Source organism: Zootermopsis nevadensis, unplaced genomic scaffold (assembly GCF_977971745.1).
Source record: "Zootermopsis nevadensis isolate Lab colony 2312 unplaced genomic scaffold, Znev_1.0 Znev_ptg000021l, whole genome shotgun sequence".
Lineage (NCBI taxonomy): Eukaryota > Metazoa > Arthropoda > Insecta > Blattodea > Termopsidae > Zootermopsis > Zootermopsis nevadensis.
In genome coordinates, this window is record NW_028259153.1 from 15052265 (window position 1) to 15074953 (window position 22689).

Consider the following 22689-nt stretch of genomic DNA (forward strand, 5'->3'; position numbering starts at 1 on the left):
ATTCATAAGCGTCATACTGTTCAACGTCATACAACCAAGTCAGCTGAAAAACGTCATTAAATAACCCAAAAATAATTCATAATATAATACTCTTTTGGTTTCACATTCAACATTTGGAGCCCGTTCCTGTCGTTTGCATTCTTCTGTTATCTTATAATTCATATACATGCTCCCTAGCATCCTTGTTCTGTAATATTTAATTTTTTGTACAGTTCTGTTTGTAACTGGTGCTGTTTGGCTGATGTGACTCACGAAAATAAATTAAATAAATTGAATTATGTGACCCTGCAGAACTATAATTAATAGTACAATCCAATTCGTGGTTTATGTAGCTCAAGAAACCTTCGTCAGGAGACTATAATCTAGGGGGTTAACGATGCGCTAGACACGAAGAATGAACAGAGAAAAAATAATATATTCTGAGCACAAAGCGTCCACTTGGATGCTAGAAGATAAAATGCGAGGAATGAACGGAGAGGTAAATCTTGAAGAAACAGACTGTAGGTATGGGAGAGAGATGAAATTAGCTCAGACATTATCCTATGACGAGCTTTGGTAAGTGGCGATGAGACCTCGGGTTTTGATATCAGAGAATGTTTATTAACCCTTATCGCGTAACTATTCATTTGACCAACGCTCTTTCCTTGTTTTGCTTTTGACGTCTTCCAGGTAGCGACTGAACCCTGGACTTCTCAAATGCGACACAAGAGACTGGCGAACTTATTGCATGAATATTTATACCACAAGCGGTTCATGTCGGCGAAACCTAAGCCCGTATTTCACGTAATGTGGGCGATATAGCTTAAGGTAAGTCCCAAAAGGATGCCATGTTATCTGACCTGCTCTGAGAGGCAGAGGGAAAGCAGATGTTCAGGCAACAAAAGGGGAAGTGGCTCATTAGTCGGGGAGTCCCCGGAGGAAAGAGGCCATCCCGACCGATGAGGTAAACATGGCGATTACAACAGCTGAGACAAAGCCAACAAAGTCCATAACTTGGAGCTCCATTACTGCAATCTATGGCTGAGCTATGAAGCAAAGGGAAACAAATGGCCAGCTAAACTAGTCGTAATATCTGACACACTAAACGAAAAGGATTTCATTAGGACACGTTAATATTACAGACGCAAGTGAATGTAGAGCACATTCCGTTGGAACGAAGGATGAAATGAAGGAGAAAGAGGGGCAAGTGAGGTGGAAATAAAGAAATGAAAAAGACGGAAACAGAAAAGGGAAAAAGAAACACGAAATACCTCTGCGTACAATAGGTGAAAGTATTGGGATGGTCTGATCCCCCATCAAGGAGGAAGTCCTAGTGTTTCTCTTGTTAACGATTTAAAAACTTCACAATGGCGAGGTGAAGACTGAAATCGGACCTGAAGCGAAAAAAGGTTGAAATTTGGCGTCGTGTACATTCTATACGTAGATGCCAACGTATCAAAGGAACACACTGCCTCCATTCCCAGGGCTGAAGTAGCGACGCTACGAGATATCTCGTTCTCAACATTTCAAAGGTTGATCGTTGCAATTCAGTTTATATTTAAAATAACTTTTTTTCCTTTGCAACAATATATTTCCATGGACACTTAGCATTTCTGTTATTGAATTTGGTGCACTGTCTTTTACAAACAGCAACCGAGTCTATGCGGTACAGTTATTTTAAACGATATATCTAGTGCAAAGCACGGAAAGGTTTAAATGAGTACCCTGGAATCACTACGCAGGAGATAGAACGGAACAGGCCTATGAGCCACTCTGTAGCTTCCGGTTAATGCTGCTGCACCAACGTAGTACGATAATGAAGGAAGCGTCCAGTGACGTAAAGTGTGCTATTTGATATCGAGGAGAGATTGGCTCTGACGGAGAGAGCGACTACATGAGACGCGGCTAATAATAAAGCACAACCCCCGAAGACCAGCTCCCACCCCAATTTCTCAACTTATAAAAAATTCACCGAAGTCAAACATGTTCTACAGTACCCCCTCTTCAATTCTGGCCTGTAACAAAGCCCTCCTCTACTCCAGATTTAATATTTTAACAACACTTCCATGTAGGCCTATATGGTGAACTTCTGGAACAATCCAGTGGCTGACCTGACTCACGGTCTCAGGGGAATGGAAGTCAAGCCTCACATTTTTTGCCAGATATTCCAGTTTACTACGTGCCTCTGGTAGAACCATCTAAAGAAAAAGATGACTGTCTTCTGTGTTGTTGCGCCATGTAATCTGTGAGAAGTTTTCCGACGTTTCAGGGTAGTTACTACCGCTTAAACTTTGAGGGTCTGGCGAGAGATATGAGGCACTATATCCGACATAACCGGTGAGGATTAAATTCTGTCACACAAGAAAGCGTACTGCATATAGTCTCAGCGTAGTTTTTCAGTTGCATGTGGATTACTTCATACGCATTGAACCAGAAAATAAGGTATAGACGAACCAACCAATAAAACAATTTTTATTCTAAACAGCAGTAAAAATAAACCAAGACTAAATACAAATATATCACGTTATTACTACTGATGTGTGGATTAACTGAATGTCTTTTGTGATGTTCAGAAAACACGGCTACAGTTGAAAAACGAAATTACAGAAGTGTAGTGTGAACACTATGGCTTAATCGAAAGTCAAGCACCAGGCCAGTTTTGAACATAACAGTTGAAGACGTCAGATTAGATGTACCCATGACACATCTGCGTTTATTACCAATGGCGGCAGTAACATAACATTTTTAGCAACTACTTTTATGGGTAGAAGAGAGTAGGGTGGTTATTTGAACCGTTCAATTCCACTCTGTAGGCCACTTACCGTTACGATGGAAACCTTTGCCATCCTTTTTTTTATTTCTCTGTGTATCGTTATGGCTCCACCTCCAGGACTCTAATAATTGTGATTCGGAGCCAAAACCTTTGAAGTAGCAGATTCAGGTCGGAGAGGGGATTCCACGAAGAGAGACGAGGTGGGGCAGAAGCGACCGTTTCCACTATTACATCCGTTTCTATTACACACAAACACCCACACATAGACTAGATTTACCCTTCATTTTCAAAATTGTGGAAAATTTCCATGAGTTTCTAACGTCATTGCAACCATTTCGCCTGCGCTAGTACTGAAGTCTTTATGGATTAAAGTTGAAACATTCATAGCCTCAGGAATTTACTTTTGTGACACAAGAGTGCAAAACTGTACTCCGATGATTCACAGACATTTTCTGGATGAGTTGTTTCCTATTTGAGAAAATCCTTGACTCATGTTCATCTATTGGGGTCACAGATCTGTTGTTACAAGGCGAGTCACACATTGAGCGGAATCAGTAGAATTTTTGTTGCATTTCATTAGATATATAATATATAGGTCAATGTATTAAAATAGTATGTAATTGAATAATATATGTATTCTATTTGGTATAGTTTGCCATTTGCTTAACAAGTTTTGAAAACAAAAATAATACAATTATATGTATTATTCAGTGCAGGGTTTGTGTCAGGGCGATTGAAAACTAGATTAAAAGCACCTGACGAACTTTAATGTCGAAGCAGGATATTTTAGATTTTCGCGGTGGTGATGATGGAGGCAGCAAGGGCGTCTGAAACGTCCTGAACTGTCTCGATCCAATTGTGTAGTTCCTTTGGAATTACACCTGATGCAGATATAAAAATTGTCACTATTTGCACTCAATGACATATCTCTCGGATATCCTCAACGTGAGATCATTTTCTATTTTTAGCATTATTCTTCTTTACTAAATTTATATTTAATAGCGTTTAAATTTGCATTACGTTAATTATCATATTATTATTGTATTAATTTTATTCTGTTGTGCTGACTATATACTTGGATCCTATAGCTGTTGAGTTAGCACGTTAAAATAAAGAACTAAATTGAATTGAATTATCAGCATCATCATCAGAAAGGAACCTCATTTGCTTAACTATTTATGCCCCTGATTAGCTTGCATTTTGTCTGCATCGTTTACTAAGCACAATTAAATAGCAATTTTATGAAGTACATTCGTTAGAGATCAGAACAGCTTATTCATTAAATACTTGTTATTATTCGTTTAGCAAATAATTAAAATGAGATAAAAAATCTCTGCCATCTGATATATTATTAGACGCCCTATACATGAAAAATAAGACAATTATTGGCTATGTTATATTATGTAATAAAAACGTTTAATATCGTATTCATTGTCAGCATGCGCTACTCTTTCTTATTAACGAAACCATTTTATAATGGAGTATAATCAAAATTACAATTACAAACTGCGTTAAAAAAAATTCAATTTATTTTTATTAGTAACTGAGAAACTTTTAATATATCACATGTTTGTATTAAATTTTCTAATTTGTCTTTTTATTCAACAGCAGAATAGTCAACATTATTAATTTGAGTGGTTCTGGATATGAAAATACGATTAATAATTAAAGCAAATAAAACACATATTCCACGAACGCAAATTATACAATTTTTCTTCAAACTGATATGATTGTTCCTCATTTTAACAACGTTCGATATTCCCATACAAATTAGACCACAAAACAAGCAGCCTTAGAACAAGAACATTAAAAGATACCCGAACAAGAGATGTGAAATGGCTGCTTTTAGGATGCCAGATGGCTATTCTCTGGGTTATTCCACAGGCGTTTCAGAGGTGTCACCTACCTCCATAAGTATTTCTCGCGTTTATTCAATCGGCATACAATTAAAATATTAATTCCAGGAAGCAAAGCGTCTCCTCGGAAGCTAATAGTTGCCGATGACTCTTCACTGTATAATAAATTCTTCTCGGGCTACCAGCCGTGCAAGTTGCCTTACACAGTTGGTAGCTCGAGAAGAATTTTTTATCCTTAGTCTCCATTAAAGCATCAGATTAGGTTTATTACTGTGTCCACAGCAGCCCGCCACTGCAACCGGACCCGAGCCATCTAAATCCAATCTTCACCCCGAAAACCCTATTTCCATATGATTAGTTTTACACTGTCATCCCGTGCAGGATTACGCATAGACAGACAAGAGCTACTGGTAAAAAATGCACCTTCTCTTGTTTGTTTAGACTACAAGCGTTACGCGCATGCCTGAGAAGATGCCGCACACGCAAGGCGTTCAAAAATATTTAATGGAAGGAAAGAAAAGATACATGTGTTTCTTGATGACATCTCATAATATTACCATGCAAACCACCACCTTAATCTGGTGCGTTAAGGGAACCGGAATGGTATGGATTAATAAATCTCTCATTCTAAGGGAGGAACATAGATTGAAGTGTATGAGAATAAGAAATATTAGGATACAACAGACAGTGACTAATAGGAAGACCCAGACAGCAACACAGTGACGAAATTCATAATTTATACTATTCATATGTTATTTTTTGGGACAATGATGGCTGAGGAGTCGTGAACGCTATTGAGAAATAATAAGTACATACAAAGATTTGATCGTAAAACGAGACTAAAATGATTAAGTCTATTACACGTAATTCTCTTTGAAACTTTCATAGTTATTTAAATTATTAATAAACTCATATTTTTCTGATGCCAAACATTTTCTTACTATTTTAACATTATCGTGTCAATTAAATCAGAACAAGTACTTCATATCCTTTACGTTCAGGACTCATTGTAATTATCCTCTACAACTTTGAATTTCACATCTTCGTCAAGAGCCACGCGCATCTCCCCTTGTTAATAACTCCAGTAATATAGACGGAAGAGTACAGGTTATGAAGCTCTTCAATATACACGTTTCTCCAACCTTGTACTGCTTCCAAGCATTCTCTTCATCTAAAATTCCAAACATCCTCAATCTGAGATATAACATCAGAGTGGAAAACGAATTTCCACATCCATACGAAACAACAGGTAAATTGTTGTTTTGAACCCGGTATTTCAATACTTGACAATGAAATCGACGTGGAGTTAAACCTCTGAAAGGTTGAAGACAATTGGTAAGTAGAACGTTAGTCCTTTGCTTAAGGCTGAACTAAGAATCTCCATTATCATCCACATCAAGAAGTAGGAATTCAGGTTTGTCCCGGTTTCAGTACGTCAGGAACACATCTTCTCAAATCCGCACCGTTAATCATCACCATCATCAGTCATAGTATAAAACGATATCATGAGTATCATTGGGGAAATAAGCCAGTAAATAATCATCAGCACAAAAGGAGTCCTGCCGCATGTCTTCATTAGAACAAAGAAGGATTTAGGAACGTCTTTGAGTCTGTAATCGGACTGTACCCCCAAGAAGAAGCCATATATCTTATTACCTTCGTCGTGATATTATTTATTTTCGATTTGTTATCTATATTAAACGAACATCATAAACACATTATGATATCGGGAAAATATAATCCGAACACATGGGTGTCCTGCTTTTTCAATTCTTCTGATGTCATGGACTATCAAACGTCCGCCAGTAATTTAAGGGATGTCAAATGTTACCGCATGAATGCCAAAATAGGAGGGGTTTCAGGTTCTCACGGCTCGCTTGAGTAGAATTTGTTTCTCGATTTCGTATATTTACGAAGTTCTTTCATAGTCATTTATTTTCTAAATTTAAATTCGTACTATTTTTCCAACTACTTTCTATTACCTCAACTGCAAGTACTAGTTGAAATACAATAAAAGTTTTTAAAACTGAAGACACCAATAAACGTTAAGATCCCAGAACTTAAAAATATACTCATACATTTGGCTTATATAAAACAAATTTCCAAATTAGTTTTTGCTACAAGCATACAAAGATCGTTGCCTGCAGACAACCAAGTACATAAATTTTAAAAGAACTAATATAATTTATACTTTGACATTCTACTGCTGTCGATTTCTCTTACATGAGAAAATAACTTTATGTACGTACCCCCGTTGATAAAATGTTAAAATTTACAGGATATACATTAATAATATTAATAATAATATGTAACACATATTAAAAACAATATGTAAAAGGCTGCTGCACTATCTACCTCACGGGCAAGATTTGTCTCGGGTACATAGAAGTAAATACTCTATAAAGTGGTGCATAGATGGGATAATAATTCAATTCAATTCATTTATTTGAGTGCTTGGCAACAGCCAAAAAGGCCAATAACAGCCAAGCACTAACAACAATACAAAAAAATAATAAAAGTAAACATAACAATACAAAAAACAAACAAACAATGGACTAAATATATAAATATTATTATTATTAGTGTTCTGTCTGACGACAGGTCCGTTTACTTGGCAGATGATTCAGAAGTGGTTTGCCATTGCCTTCTTCTGTATGTAAATGATGATGAATGTGAAGTAATTGTTGGGATGCCACGGAGAAATCGGGGAAGCCCCCGGAGGAAAACTCCGTGTTACCTGGACCACGGCCTTGCCCAACACAAGTTATAAATTTGGGCAATATAATAATGATAATAAATCAATTCATTAATTTATTGCAAAATAATTAACAGTAAATGAGCTAAATAATATGCCTAAAAGTGAAACATTAAAATACAAAAAACAAACTATCAAATGAACTAATTATATTAATGTACAAATAATTCAATTCATTTATTGCATAATAATCAACAAAAAAATGAGCTGAATAATATGCCTAAGTATATAATAATTAAATTAAAATCAGTTAAATATAAACAATACATACAAAATGAAACTTTAATTACAAGAAAAGAAAATGGGTTAAATAAAATGCCTAAGCAAAATATACTCCTTGTTAAAGATGTCGATGCGCTGACAGACAGTTTTGAGGGGCGACCGTGTGGCATTAATTTGTCGAGGACTTGGCATAAATCTAGCCCTGTGGTGGTTGTTGTTATTTGGCTGTAATTTGCTTTGTCTGCCTGTCGCCAAGCACATGAATAAATGAACCGAACTGAACTGAATTCAGTTGGCGTATTGAGACCGCTTTAAAGCGAGGACTCATACACCGTGACCTTCGACCCCGAACTACCCACAAGCGACTGGCAGAAGCCACGTTCCTACCTTAGCTGGCGTGGTTCCTGCAGAGGGGCTGGTGTTGTTGGTGCCCAGGTTGCTACCAGCGATCGGAGGGGCAAAGTTAGGCACTGAGAATGGGACAAACAACATGGGGGTGTTAAGGGAGATGGCGGTGGTGTTGGGGGTGGTGGTCGGGGGCGCCGCCGTGTCACCACACCCGCCGTCTTCGTCGCCGCCTCCCCGGCACCGGCACTGTTCTTGCTGCTGCGCTGTTTGCGGCTGCTGAAACGTCGCGGGCAGCGGGTTGCTGCTGGCGGGGGCGACCCTTGGAACCACTGCGGCGGGCACAGCGACGGAAGCGGCCGGGGGGAATTGGTACACCTGTGCAGGAAGGGGGTAAGGAACGGCGCGGACCGTGGAAGCCACTCTTAGGCCTCGAGTTGACGGGGATGTGGATGCAGTGGCTGTGCAGACGCACGTCGGGTTCCTTTGCGCGCCGTGGAGTCTTCGCGGCTTCCACACAGCGCACGGGTACACGCCGACAAGGCTGTACCCAACGAGGACCGGTGATGGAGCCAAGGCAACTGGTGAGCTGATCGCGACCGAAGGGAAACACTAACCGCCGCACAAGCAAGCACTGCGGAAGTCACAGCGCGACTAGAAGGCCACAGATGTGTCTAGCATTTCCTATATCACAAACATCAAGAAACCAAACCACGTGGCCTCACTGAATCACAGAACACAAATCACTTGTCGATTGGCAGACAGTGTTCGTACGTCACAAATGTTGTCGCTCCCAGATATGACCTGTTAGCTCCCTCTAGGTTAAGACCTGATCTCCACGCGGTGTAAGTATTGACGGTTGTAGCAGAAAACCCCGCGGTTATGGCGTGACTTCCACACACTGCAAATGTCAATGCTTGTAGCTGCAGACCCTGAGGATGGAGCCTGATCTCCGCACGCTACAAGAACGTTTGCCTGTTTGCTATAAGTCTCGAGGTTACTGCCCGTTCTCCGCTCAGTAGAAGTGTTGACAAGTTCTTACCGCCAAACTCTAGCGTTTTACAATCAGACTTGAATGATTTTGTACGTGCAGCGGCACGTGGAAAAGGTCACTTGCTTCACTATCAAACAGGAAATATCAATTAAACTGTCAATGTATAACTTTTTTGTGGAAATGAAATCGATTTTCGGCAAAGCTTTTCAGGTCAAACACACAAACACTTGACAAACTTTTATCGTCACTGGAACATATTTCTGACGCTACATACACGTGTTTTACCAGGTTATATAATAGAAGGTGAGCACGCCTCCAGACTTGAAGTGAGGACTCGGTGGATGGTGTTGATACAGGCCTTAAACTGCCACCGACAGTTTAGGAAAGTCTTTCCGAGGACTGTAGGGGCACTGAAGTTTCTTCGGGATGAGACAAAAGGTACCTTTCAGTGAAAAAGCCGTTACTCTCGTGTTCAGTGTCAAAGTGTAGGATACTCCAGAAGTTGCTGTCGGAGTTCGGTGCGGAGAAAGGAGCAGGGCAGTGGCAGGAGGACAAGGCCCGCGGGCGACTGTCTGATAAATAAGCAGCAACAGAGCAAGCACCCAACACACAGAGGCAGCCGATAGAACTGTTCTCTACACAGCGAGTGAGTGGCGGGTGGCGGAGACGCAGGGGCGGGCGGGCGTGTCGTGAGCAGAACGCCAGCGCAATCAATGAAACATACAGCGGTACAGCACAACAGGCTCTAGCCAATGCAATATCACTCATTAATACAAATACATGGATGTATATATTTTATTTTAACCGTGGCCTGTTTCTTTGAACTTCACTGGGACTGCGGTTCAGCCCAACGCGAGACCTTCACAGTCTAAAACAACACATAATAGAAAACGTGAGCTTGTACCAGAGCGCAGTGGGGGATTTGAACCCACGATACCACTGTCCACGCAGTCCAGGACCACACAATATGCACCTTTCACTCTACCGCCAATGCAATCATCGTGTATAAACTAAGTACTGAAATACATGAAACGATAATTCTAAATGTCGTTTAATGGGGAAAGAATACATATTGAGAGTCTTTAAAAACAAAGTCTTGAACTGAATATTTTGATCCAAGAATGTGTAGAATTGGGACAATTTCGTGATGAGGGGCTTCATAATTTGTCATATCAACTAGACTTGATTTAATTATGGTATTACATAACCGGATATGAAATTGGAAGTATAAGTAGCACGCAAGGGCATGCCAAAACACAATTTCAGTCGAAACATTTCAAAGGACGACCACTAGGGATAACATTATAATTAATATCACAGAAATAAGCTTTGAGTGGATTAAATTGGCTATGTATAAGTGCAGATGGCAATGCAATTTCGAGTTCAATACAAAGGGCGGGCTTGATTAGCCATTGCTAAGCAACTATTAGCAATTCAATTATTGTTCTGCCTCAAAGAAACAGTTGTTAAATTTTATATTCAAGCCCGAACCGATCTCTAACCCAGAAATATCCTACTGAATGTGTACACGAGGCTCCATTTCAGGTGGTAAATTATACAAAGTTACACATCTACATAAAACAAACGACAAAACTATAGTTTTGTATATTTTAATATTTATTCGATTCCCAAATAAGTGGTGTCATATATTTCCAGACTTGATCTATTTTTAATCTCTTTGTGAATCAATAGGAACATAAACAATCATATATTTAGAAGATTCATAATTATTACTCATCAGGTAATTTTATTAGGACATATGAATGTATTGATGAGGTGAATAAGAAATATGAAATTTTGTCCAAAAAAGGAAGATACAAATCAGCAGTATTAAAACAAGTTTCATGGAAATAATTTTTAAAGATAAGAACAGGATTCATCTACCTTAGGATAAGGTCGTCCACCGTCAGGTGTTTGTGTTTCCTGATGGATTCAATAATTAATTTCCGAAGGAAGACTTCATACCTTACGTAAAGGAAATTTTATTCCAATTATATAAAAACAAGCAGGTAGATTGCTGCAGAACCTATAGGAATGATACGATTGTGGTATGTGATATTTGTGAAATTATTTTAAATTATTTAGTACAGAAGACAGCCATCTTCGGAACAGAAAATCATACCTATAGTTGTATTTGCAATCAATTCTTGAAAAATAACTAATTTACACAGCACTGGTCATGACGGCAGCCGTTGGCGTATGAATACATCAACATTAACAATAATAAATCCCTTATTATTCAGTAATGTAATTAAAGCCCTTCAGGCAATTATCCTTTCTGTACTTTTGTGGCAAATGTCAGTTATTAACATACAACAAACAAATTATGCAAAGCTGAACAAAAATACAGTAGTTCCTCTGCGATATAATTTATTTGTATCCTCAGTTTGATGCCAGTCATGTTCAACTGTCATTGGCAGGTATTCGACAAATCAAAGCAGACTCAATTTTCTCTGATATAAATAGTTAATTGAATTATAATTTTACGTGCAAATTAGCAATAAAATATCTATTGTGTAATCGATTTATCCACGCTTACTGGTCGGCCTGACAAGTTATGTCTTTTAACGTCTAAATGTTAAAAGTAAACACACAACGGTTACAGACACTATTTTCTCCTGTTTTATTATTTTTATATGACATCATTCGTAAAAGGAAGCATATTCTGCCTCCATAAATTACACCCTAGCAATTTGTGGCATTTCAAAAATGCAAATACGTAAAAAAGAAAAGAATTTATAAGGAATATTCGGTATAAAGAGGGCCACTTATAATAGTTTAGCAAAAAAAATGGAAAGGGCTAATTTTTTGTAAAGTAAACCTTTCTACAGTACATACATGAGATGTCTGATTTTTTTAGAATAACTTTCTTCTATGCTAATCACTATTTTATAGTTATAAAGTTACAGAAATTCCATTGGTAAGTAAACGAGCAAACCAAAAATTTAGTCTGGACCGATTTAATCTCAAGAAGCGAAAGGATGTGAAGTTAAGGAAGAGTATCAGCTTGAAATCAAAAGATTGGATATTTGGAACACTTGGGTGATAATGTGAGCAACCAAAGTAATTGGGAAAGTATCACACCTTAACCAAAGAGCACCGTAAATCATTAAGAGTTAAAGCAGCATGAACAATGATTTGACGAAGAATACCCATAACTGTCACATCAAAAGAAATCGGGTTAAACTCCAGTGGCTGAAGAATCCAAGCCAAATAATTGGAGATATTACGAACAATGTGAGACGCGAAAGAAGCAGAACCTTTACAAACAGAAGAAGAAAGATCTGGAAGACAGCAATAACGAGCTTGTGAGAAACGGCAATAACAAAACACCAGAACATGCACAAAGGTATACATGAATTTGTGGTTTACCACATAAAACTAAGTTTGTAATAGATTAGAGCAGTAGCCTCGTAGATCCCAGCAAAATTTTGAACATTCAGACACAAATTTATGCATACTCTAATTATAGTCTACAACATACTCAAGAGACTGAGAATTCTGTTTGTTGTAAAAACTAGAGTAATGAATTTATAAATGTACAGAATGATAAGCCGAAACTGTAGCATCTACCTACAAGACCAATCCAAAGTAACAACATCGACATAATTGTTTAGTTACCCAATAGTTTAGGAAGATAGTTCTTCACCAAGTTCCTCAATAGTTATTGAGTTATTTTTCCGGATATGTATCTTGTCCGTTAGTTACTTAGTAGGTCAGTCAGCTAACCCGTTAAGTAGTCACATATCTAGGCAGTAAACGTCACGTCTAATTAGGAATCTAGTAGATAATTTCGCATTCCTTTTTGAAAGTGGAAATTGCCGATTAATTACAACACAAAAAGCCGTTGACAACATGGGCCTGCGCGTACACTCTGAAACACGAAGTAGATAAATCGCGTAATCAGCGTTACAGTCTTCAATACATAAAACAATCATTACTGAAAAACTCAGAAGAACTTTCTAACGAACCGCGATCCCTTGTTTGCTAAACTCCTGCAATAATAAATCAACGTCTGGAGAACATGAAGGACAAATGATTATGAAGATAAAAATTTGTTTTCATAGGGATGATCTAAGAGATGAGAGGGAGAGAATGGAGCAAAAAAGCGTTAAGATTCCCTGCACTGAGAGCTTCTGTCATCTTAGCTAACCTTCTCATTAATTTTACTTCCTTCTTTTCTCTTACACTTCACCAGTTCTTAGTTATCCTTCTTCATTCCCATCAGTTCTCTTATTTGTTCCTACGGCTCCAGTAAGCCTAACTTCTTGACGAATTACATCGAGCCTAGTTTCTTCACAGTACGGAAAAAGTCAAGATCTTTCTTCTTCTCCAATTCAGTGCCTGGTGTAAAATAAGTGTGAATGATATACAAATTAATATAGAAATAGTAACAGTTCCAAATCCGACAAAGCTCTGATTTCGATTTAGGTCTAAAGTGGATTCTCTAAGATTTCTGTTCTTGACTTTCCTCACACGAATTACCAATGAGGCGCTCGTTTCCTGCGACAACACAAGATGTTCCGAGAGGAACGTACGACACCAATTTTTCCCTAAGTGTCAGCTGAGGAAAACAAAGAAAACAGATTGAGGTTCCAGGTCCTCACAGCGGCGAGTATGAAGGTGACTGTCATCAAAGTTCTTGAACCGTGTATTCTGGTAGATATTTACCGAAATTTCGGAAGCGTTTACCGCCTCCATTATCAAGGCGTTCGATTCATCACACATCTGAAATGTCGATAAACGTTTACCAGACTACATTGCTCAACAACCCAGACAACAGTCAACATTTTACTTGCCGCCTTAAGAACCTAATATCTCACCAAGACCATGCAGTCATTACGATGATCATGCAAAGAAAAGCGTGCTACATGGAGCAGCCACAGTGAGAGAAAGCTACTGCTCCCTGTTTACCATTTCGGCGTAAGGCAGAAAGTAATATTGATCTTTAACGTGCCCATTAATTAAAATATATGGGGATATAAAGGGCTAAAGAACATAATTTGATGCAAAGCCTCTCCAGTTTCACACAAAACATTCCTACATTAAAACATATTACATTGTATACACTTGCTTTGATCCGGATTCCACATCCTGTCTGAGAGAGTGCAAAAGCTACCGATGTCACATCTGGGTTCCCTTTGTCATATTTCTGACATGTTTTCATTAAGGTTGGGAATTTGCAACACAAAGCTCAATATTGCGGCTCATTGTATTTTAATAATCCGTCCTTCACTTATCACAAAAGAATCCAATCCAATTCGATTCAAAGAATTATTAGAAAACATGAAAGAGTTGAAAATTTGATTCTTTGTTCACGGAGAGCACGGAATAGAAACTTAATTCAAACCTTTCCACGTCGGTTTTTATTTACAGAAATATTATTCTACTAGGATAGTATGATTCCATGGCAAGGTATAATTTATGCTTTTAAAGGCCATGATAGGGTTTTTTTTTTGTTTTGTTTTTTGACTGTCGCGAAACAACTGGACACATTTCCTTTTCTCTTCATCACGAATACTACACAGTAGCTTACGCCTCAACAATAAATGCGAAACCTTGAAGGCGAGACGTTCCGTCCGTAGAGTGAAAAATGTTTCCAATCATTCTTGTTCTGTACTGATCACACCTTACGTTTTCTAATATTATTATTATTATTATGTTTCCCTAGACACTAGAAAATGAATTTAATAACTTTTAGATTTTTCTACCCTCATGAGTGTGTCAAATACAATATTATTGCACACGTTGCGTGGCTTAAACAGACGACGTGGCTCAAATTGGAAATGCTATCTTTTCTGACGCCCACCAGCCGTCGAAACGTGAATGTGTCTTTATTCTGTTTACCAAGTATATTGAGAGTCTGTTCTATTCAGGAAGTTGAATTAAAGTCGTTATTCCACTTAGCAAATTCAATGAAAGTGACTTTTTTCTCTTTAGCAGAGTTATCCAAAGCGCCTGACTCATATCTCTCAGTTTTAGTCAAAATCTCAAAACGACTCACAGAGAGTGACCAGTTGTATGAAATTATCTTTTGGAATCACACTAATAGGCCTACTTATGACACTTCTACACGCAAACGTAGGCTACTACTCCCAGATGTGTGCAGGGTAGCACCATCTAAGGGTTTGGGCTAAAAGGACAGCGGACGAAAAGGAGTAATAAGGAAACAAAAAAAAAGTCATTTCGCAGCGTCGCCGAATTTGTCGTATCATATACCTCATTACTGACACTGCGATATCAAATTAAATACACTCTGCCCCTTCATTCATTTCTTTTGAATAACACCATCATATATACATATCGAAATATAAAAGGCGAGAGAACGTTTGTTTAATGAAGAAATTAGCATCCATGTGCATTTATAGATGAATGGGAGTGACTTAAAAGCTAAGCCACAAATTAAAAGTATTCGCTAAGGAAAGTTTAAACTTACTTGAAAAATAAATCGCTTTATTTCATAGAGCCTAAAGATACATCTAAGTCTTCATAGAAGTCAGATATTGAACCTATTGCGAACCACTTGAACACTGTCCACATACTCACAAAATATTGTTGTAAGACCCATTTTAGTCTGACTTTTCGAAGTAAGAGTAGGTCTCTAAATTGGTCTCTTGTGGCTTTCCGGCCAAATTGTTCCATTCTGTTTCTAATTTCCCAATGCGCGCAAGAAAGCCAAACAATGTCTTTTTCTCAGTTAATATATTGTCCTTTTATCATCATAAACCCCACATTGTATACACAATGTATAGACTACGTATACATAAATATTTTTAATCTGCTATAAACTAAAAATATGAAAACAGCTTACTGGAATTACGAAACAAATTACAGGAGACAAAACCGAATTTAACGGTCGAGAGTCTACCTTAAGAAAATGACAGTTACTTATTATCAGGAAATTCTCCGATTTAATGGAACCCGAAGGTATACTGCCGTGTTTATAACAGATAGATAACTACTGGACCCCATCCATAGCCAGATTAATCCAGATCAAACAACAAAATCAAATCTTTAAAATTAATTTTAGTAGTATCCTCCCGTCAGGGCCTAGATATCCCTAATGATATTCTTTTCAGGATTACACATCAAATTTCAGTACAAAGTTCTCACATCCTTCACAACCGTTACTTATACTGAAACTACCACCTACCATCGAACGCAGACTATAAATTATTTAATACCATGTCATTTTCTCCTAAAGGGAAAACATGGAAAAATTACAGGACAGAAATACATATTGACCGTTATAAAAACCTGGTCACCATTAGGATCTAGAAAATTAGGACGAAATATCCAATCAAATGGACAGTAAATAGAAATTCAATACCATACCAATGATTAATATATATTTCACGTGCATCCAATGTCGATTAAATGTTTCTGGTTGACGTGACTTAATAATTTTTTATTTTAATTTCGTTCTGTAATGAATTCGAAATTGCTTTAAATTGAAAGCCTAGTGAGATGACATACATTTTACCATATAAACCACGGAAACGCTGCATTTTGAATAAACAAATGAATCAGCCACATTCATGGGTAGTATTTACAGCTCGTCTCTATACAAATATTTGTTGCTAATGTACATATTTTTCTTGCATGCGGTCAGAAAATGGCGATAATACTTTATCCATAAACATCATTTATTTAAAGCAGAGAGGCAACTATATATATATATATATATATATATATATATATATATATATATATTAACAGAGCTGTTGTTCAAAAATTTAAAGCTCGCGTGCTCGTGTTTCGTTTGGGTTTCAGATTAAAGAGCGATTGTTTCTTATACATTAACTGACTGACTTTTAGAAAGGAAATGCAATGTGTTGTGTGAACAGAACGACATTAATTCATAAATACGACTGAGACAAAAATCGAGAATTTTAATAAAGGAAAAAATGTTAAAGTGTCATTTAGAAATGCCTTTTTATACTAATTTCATAGTATCATGACTTACAAAGGGCTAAGCATGCATTATTATGCATTCATTGCAAAATTTCATAAAGGGAAATTTCCTGAGGCATTGGTATCTATGGAATTTGTTTAAAACCTAACAATACAGAGACTTTTAACCGACCTGTATGGGACCGGAAAACGGACGGATAATCGAAAACGTCAGATAACGCGGAGGATTAATTAAAAAGACGAGGGTAAATATCAAGTCCATTTATAACTCAATTTACGATATTATTAAATTACGAAGAAATACAATGCAGCATCAGATAAAAAACAAAAATAGTACTCAAAATAATGTAAATTCGTAAATGAAAGAGTTTATTTATAAATAAATTAGTAATGGGTACGTCGGACAAAACGGAATGTCGGGTGACCGCAGGTCAGGTAATCGGAACTCCATCGTAACCCTTAAACGACAGCTTTACAGGACAACATCTTTAAAGTTGCAGTACTTACTTATTCTGCAATTATCATATCATTATAACGTGTATTTATCACGGACTGACTAAACGACAGAGCACCTAAGATTCAGTTACGTATGCACTGACCAAACGCCATAGATATTTGAACGTTAGTTTGCTAATTAAACTTTGAGGATGGCCGTCTGCTCGTTTCTTGCACCTCCCAGCCTGGTAGAAGTTAACGGACGTTTAAGAGGCGTGTTTCAAACCCTTATCATCAGGATGAATCGTATAATGGAGACGCGGGGTGTTTTTTTGGAGGCAGAAACAAATCTGTTTAAATATCATTAAAACAGTTGTTTATTTCACAGACTTCAATTAGCCTAGATTCTAGTATTTCAAACAAGGACACAGGGACTCTAGCTAACCTACCTGATAAGCAACTATGCACGTGCACTAAGAAGATATAATGTTCCTTTAAAGCCCCAACGCATAGTTCTGAACAAGAAATTGCTAGGCTTTTGTCCTCGACATGGTTAAGGTAATATTAAATACAATTAGCTCTTCACAGCGTCATGGCAACTATGATTATGATGAGCTATAACGTTCAACAACTCTGCAATTCGCCCAAACAGTATACAGCATGTCGGCAAAGTTATGAAGCTGTTTTCTAGCTTAGTTATTTTGTAACAATTAGTGCTGAAACAACAGTGAGAAACGCAAATAAGTAGAAGCTTTGAATGTTTCGCTGTTTTTTTCAAAAAAGCTGAATACGAGGTCCATGTACTGCTCGAGGAACAGCTCAAGAGGGATTTTTTGCTTACACCCGAATAAAAATGTCTTGAGTTTCAGTCTTAAGTTCGTCTGTAATTATTCTCTTCAGATGTTTCGTGTTGTCGACTTCAATTCTCAATACAAAGTGTTTAATGTAGTTGCATTTAAAAAAGGTATGGGAAGGAGGTTCAGTGATCGAGATAGCCAAAGATTTCGAAGATCATCTTACAATCCACCGCTCTGATAAACGCTCATTTAACCCCCAGAGGACAATGTACATGGTGTAATCATCCAGATACAGAATTCACATAAGAGTGAGAGCACATAATCGAGTAACAATTGTATTAAAGAAACGTTCAAGCAGTGCTCGTCGGCTAAATACTTCCAACAGACATATTGGATTGTGTAGCGGTGCATGTTAGGCCTATTGTTGTCGGGTAATAGTAATGAGACAGGAGGGGAGATACTAGGGCCATTGTCGCTCGCGGCCCGACAAAGCTAAATTATTCCTCACGCATCGTATCTATTATTCGCGGAGCGGAGCAACCGACCTTAAAACAGCAGTGCTGTTGTCATACAAATTAATGATCAATTACTCAGGCACGCAGCCAACCGCCTAGCAGTACTACAGCTGAGCACTGTATGCCCTCATGTACTTCAGTGCATGAAAAGCCTAACTTTCGTATCATGTCCTATCAGGTACCCGGATAATGAGCTTCTTCCGTATAGTCAAATGGGTGTAACGTGTAGAGCACTGGGAGTTCCGAATATATGGAGTTAAGTTACATCTTTGACAGTTACTTAATTTTACGGAATATTCAAATTAGACGAGTAAATGGTTTGAGAAAAATTCTAAAAATATGATAAAGTAAAAAAAATGGTCTCCGAAATGCTTGTCGAATATTTTATCATGGGGTAAAATAATAAAAAGTGAAAATGTTTTGAAAGGTTTGACATAGCCAAAAACTTTCGCTTAACTCTTGTATTTCTCATGGCATATCCTCGCGCGACTTGTAAACAATAAAATGTTTAATTTATCTAATAGTTTAAAAAATGAAATTTTAAGAAAAACTAAAAACTCTAAGGGTCAGTTATGGAACTCGAAGGCTTAATGCTGTGTTCACAAGATTCCTCTACCAGTCCCTATCTTGAGCTAGATAAATCCAATCCATCCCCCCCTTCAAGATATTTCTCTGAGGCGCATTTTAATAATATCATCCCGACTGCGTCTAGATCTTCTGAGTATTACATCCCTTCAGTCTTTCATACAAACATTTGCAGGCGTTTTCCATCTCGTTCATGCGTTCAACATTCCCCGCCCATCTCATCCGCCTTCACTTGAGCATCCTAATAATATTTTGTGAACACTACAGATTACGAAGCTCCCGATTATGCAACTTTCTCCAGCCTCCTCTCGCTTTATTCCTCAGAGGTCGAAATATTTACCTCAGTACCCTGTTCTCGCATACGCCGTCCTCGAAGCATGATAACAGAGTTGTATCATGTGGCCAGGTTTAAAATAAAACAAAATTAAATTCTGACGACAACTGTTGAGTTCTTAATATGAACATCAGAACGGACAAGAAATGCATTTTAAAATTTACCAGGCCAGAAATATACCATGCTGTGGATTATTAATTTTAGAATAAATGTTTTCTTGTAAAGTAATAAATATTCTTTCAAATTAACGTGTCTGGAAAATTAATGCTCAGATGTGCAGGTATTAGATCAAAATCTTCACTTCATAGTCGTTGGCTTCACTTACCATGCTCTGCGCCCAATTCACAATGGTAAGAAAAGTAAATTCGCTTGATCATACCTGAAACAAAGGAAGGGGAAACTTTAGCAGCACATTCACAATTAAAAAGTACAAAATAAAATAAACATTATTACAAGATTAGTTACAAGACAGTCAATTGTTCAGACTAAAAGTAAATACGCTCAAAATAACTACAATTATGTTTCTTCTCTAATTCTCCCAATTACGTAATTAAAAAACCCTGAACGTTCGAATTGGACGTAGAATTAAGAAAATTTCCTGAATTTAAACTAGAGACCTAGCAATGGGCTGAATTTCCATACAGAGAAGAGGCTACTCGATACTATCCTTGTTTTAACAAGAATTTAGAAGACCTTTAAAATACATCTGATAGTATTGTAACGAAATTATTCGTCCAATAAATAATAATTTATAATCATGATATGTTAATAATAAGGTATAATTTTATATTGAGTATCTGTATTTGAACGTGACTATCAACCGCTTATAGTAATTTAGAAATTAGAGTAGTTTCGTTGTTCTTGACTAAATTATGTCCATTACAATGGTGTGAATAGCAAAATAAATACGGTAATATGTAAACCTAATTTTGTTTTCAAGTACGATTTTCACAGTTAAAAATGAAATAACCCTCACTGCCTTAATTAAGAAGACTGTAAGATGTTCTTCGCTCTTGCTAGAGCGTAAAGAACACCTAATAATCCTTCAAATAACTGCGACTACCTTTTACTCAGCCCAACTCGAAAATGAAAATAAAATATTTAAAAACAAAACGAGTGAGCGCACCTTCTCGCACACTACTTTTAGAAACGGATTTTCGTTGGATTTTCACACGCGAGAGTATCGATAAATAACATGAGAACTAACACCGACTACGCCGAATTTAAAGGACTAAAACACGGACTGGTTTTACTGAATGACTGGTTTGATGAACAGCCAACAGAATGAAAGAAAGGCCGACCGAATCAAATGAATAAATTAATTAATTAAAGACAGGATCAACGGCGAAGAAATAAACGACACATGCCACCATCTTTCTTGCTGTACATGGATATCAATTTTTCAAACACGGTCGGAAAGTAGACTCTGGCTCGGTGTACACACTGCGCCCCATAAAACACGCGGCGCGAGTTACTCCATAATTTTTCCAGAAAACTTTTTATGTCCCTGTATAAAACTGTACCTCAGAATGTACTTAAAATGAACAAGGTTTTATTTGCCATTTGTTGCTTTTATTATTGTGGTAAAGTTATTTCGACTTGCGATAATATTTTACCTTCTGCGCCCAGCAGGTCTATATGGCAGTTAGGTGGTTTTCTCTGAAACTGGCGAGCGCTATTTCGTTGACAGGCGGAAACTTGTACAGTGAAAACCCAATTAATACCTGGAAACGAAACATTCAAAATTTTAAGAACTTCAATAACGGCAGAGTTCTGAGTTCTGAATGAGAATGACCTGAACGAAACTGGTCAGGAAAATTTTAAAATGCAGGCCACGGCAGCTCTTTTAAACTGAAGATGAAGTAAGTATGTTCCTCCAAAATGTTGGTAAAAACATATAAGGCTACATGGCACCACAACACAAAGATCGAGATATGTTGTCAGTTCTTCGTTTGCGTATATTTACCCCTGGGAAACAGCCCCTAATCACCATATGGAAGAAAAAGATAGTTGAACCACGAAGAATACTTGGGCTTCCTGGCGAATATCAAGCTGGACCGTAAAAACACGGTATCAGGGGACACACTATATGAAGAACTCAATAATAAATAATAATTCGTCACTATATGCTTTGTCTATGTTTACGTGTACCCAAAAGACCAACATCGACAGTCTATATTTCGAATCGACTATAACCGTGTTAAATTAAAGAAACAGCCACAATCATTGCTTAAAGATCACGATTTTAACGTAAACGACGTGCATGTACGACGACACTTGCATCATTTCTTGAAGTGTCGCAATATTATCAGTTTTTATGATTAAGTCTTGGCTACACAACGGATGACAAAGATCTTTAGCAACAGCTAGTACTCATCAGATAACCGCGTTCATTTGATTGGGACCTGCGCAGTGAATTGTACGGATTACACTGAGAATAATCTTTAATTACTAATAAGTTGTGTGTTAGGGCGACGAGGTCGCCGCTATCCCATTACTTAGAGGAAAGTACGAATCCCGACAGCAACGAGGAGAATGTGCCTTAGCGGCAGAGACGATAAGGTTCATTCTGCCATCTTAAACTGCCTAAGCGTCATATAAAAGCGTACTTAAATAAAGCTTAAGACAACGAGATTCTTGAGCTGCAGCCAGAACTGAATAAATAAGTAGTTGCCATTTCTGAAGTACTTACATGACTCGTTAAAATTTAAAGATTTCTGACTATGGTACGTCACAGTATGTAAAATTGTTCTTTCGGGCCTTGTCCATTGTCTGAATTATAAACCTTTCTTCATCTTAAAGGCCCATCGCCAAATTCTCTTACGGTGTCAAATCATGGAGCGTGAGACTGGCTGTACACGTGGTGCATGTAAAACAGTAAGGACAAAAAATTCATACAAAATTTTAGTGAGAATATGAAGGGAAGAAATCCCTTGGAAACCAAGGCGCAGACGGGATGACAGTATTAAAATGGATCTTAAACAAACATTGTGAGAATACAGTATTCACTTGGGTCATGACACGGTCCAAAGGCGGGGTCCTGTGAACGTGCTAATTCATCTCAAGGTTCTGTAAACGGCAAAGTACGTCTTGACAAGTTGAGGAACCAGGAACTCTGCTCCATTAAGCTGGGAATTTCGTCTTAACGAGGGCTTTGCGAGTGATTGAGCAGTGCGAAGAGATCC

At 37.6% G+C, this 22689-nt stretch overlaps 1 protein-coding gene across 10 annotated transcripts in view; it reads right to left on the bottom strand.

Annotated features, from left to right (window-relative positions):
* Window positions 1-22689, bottom strand: part of LOC110830226 (nucleolysin TIAR) — a 907764-nt gene that overhangs the window by 701442 nt on the left and 183633 nt on the right. The window contains exon 1 of one of the 10 annotated variants that reach the window (XM_087352405.1): window positions 7973-9550. The exons of the other annotated variants lie outside the window; for them this stretch is intronic. Coding sequence (XP_087208531.1) covers window positions 7973-8077 — 105 coding nt within the window. The 5' untranslated portion in view covers window positions 8078-9550. Of the gene's footprint in view, window positions 1-7972; window positions 9551-22689 lie in introns of those variants that run through there. 10 annotated transcript variants of the gene reach the window in all.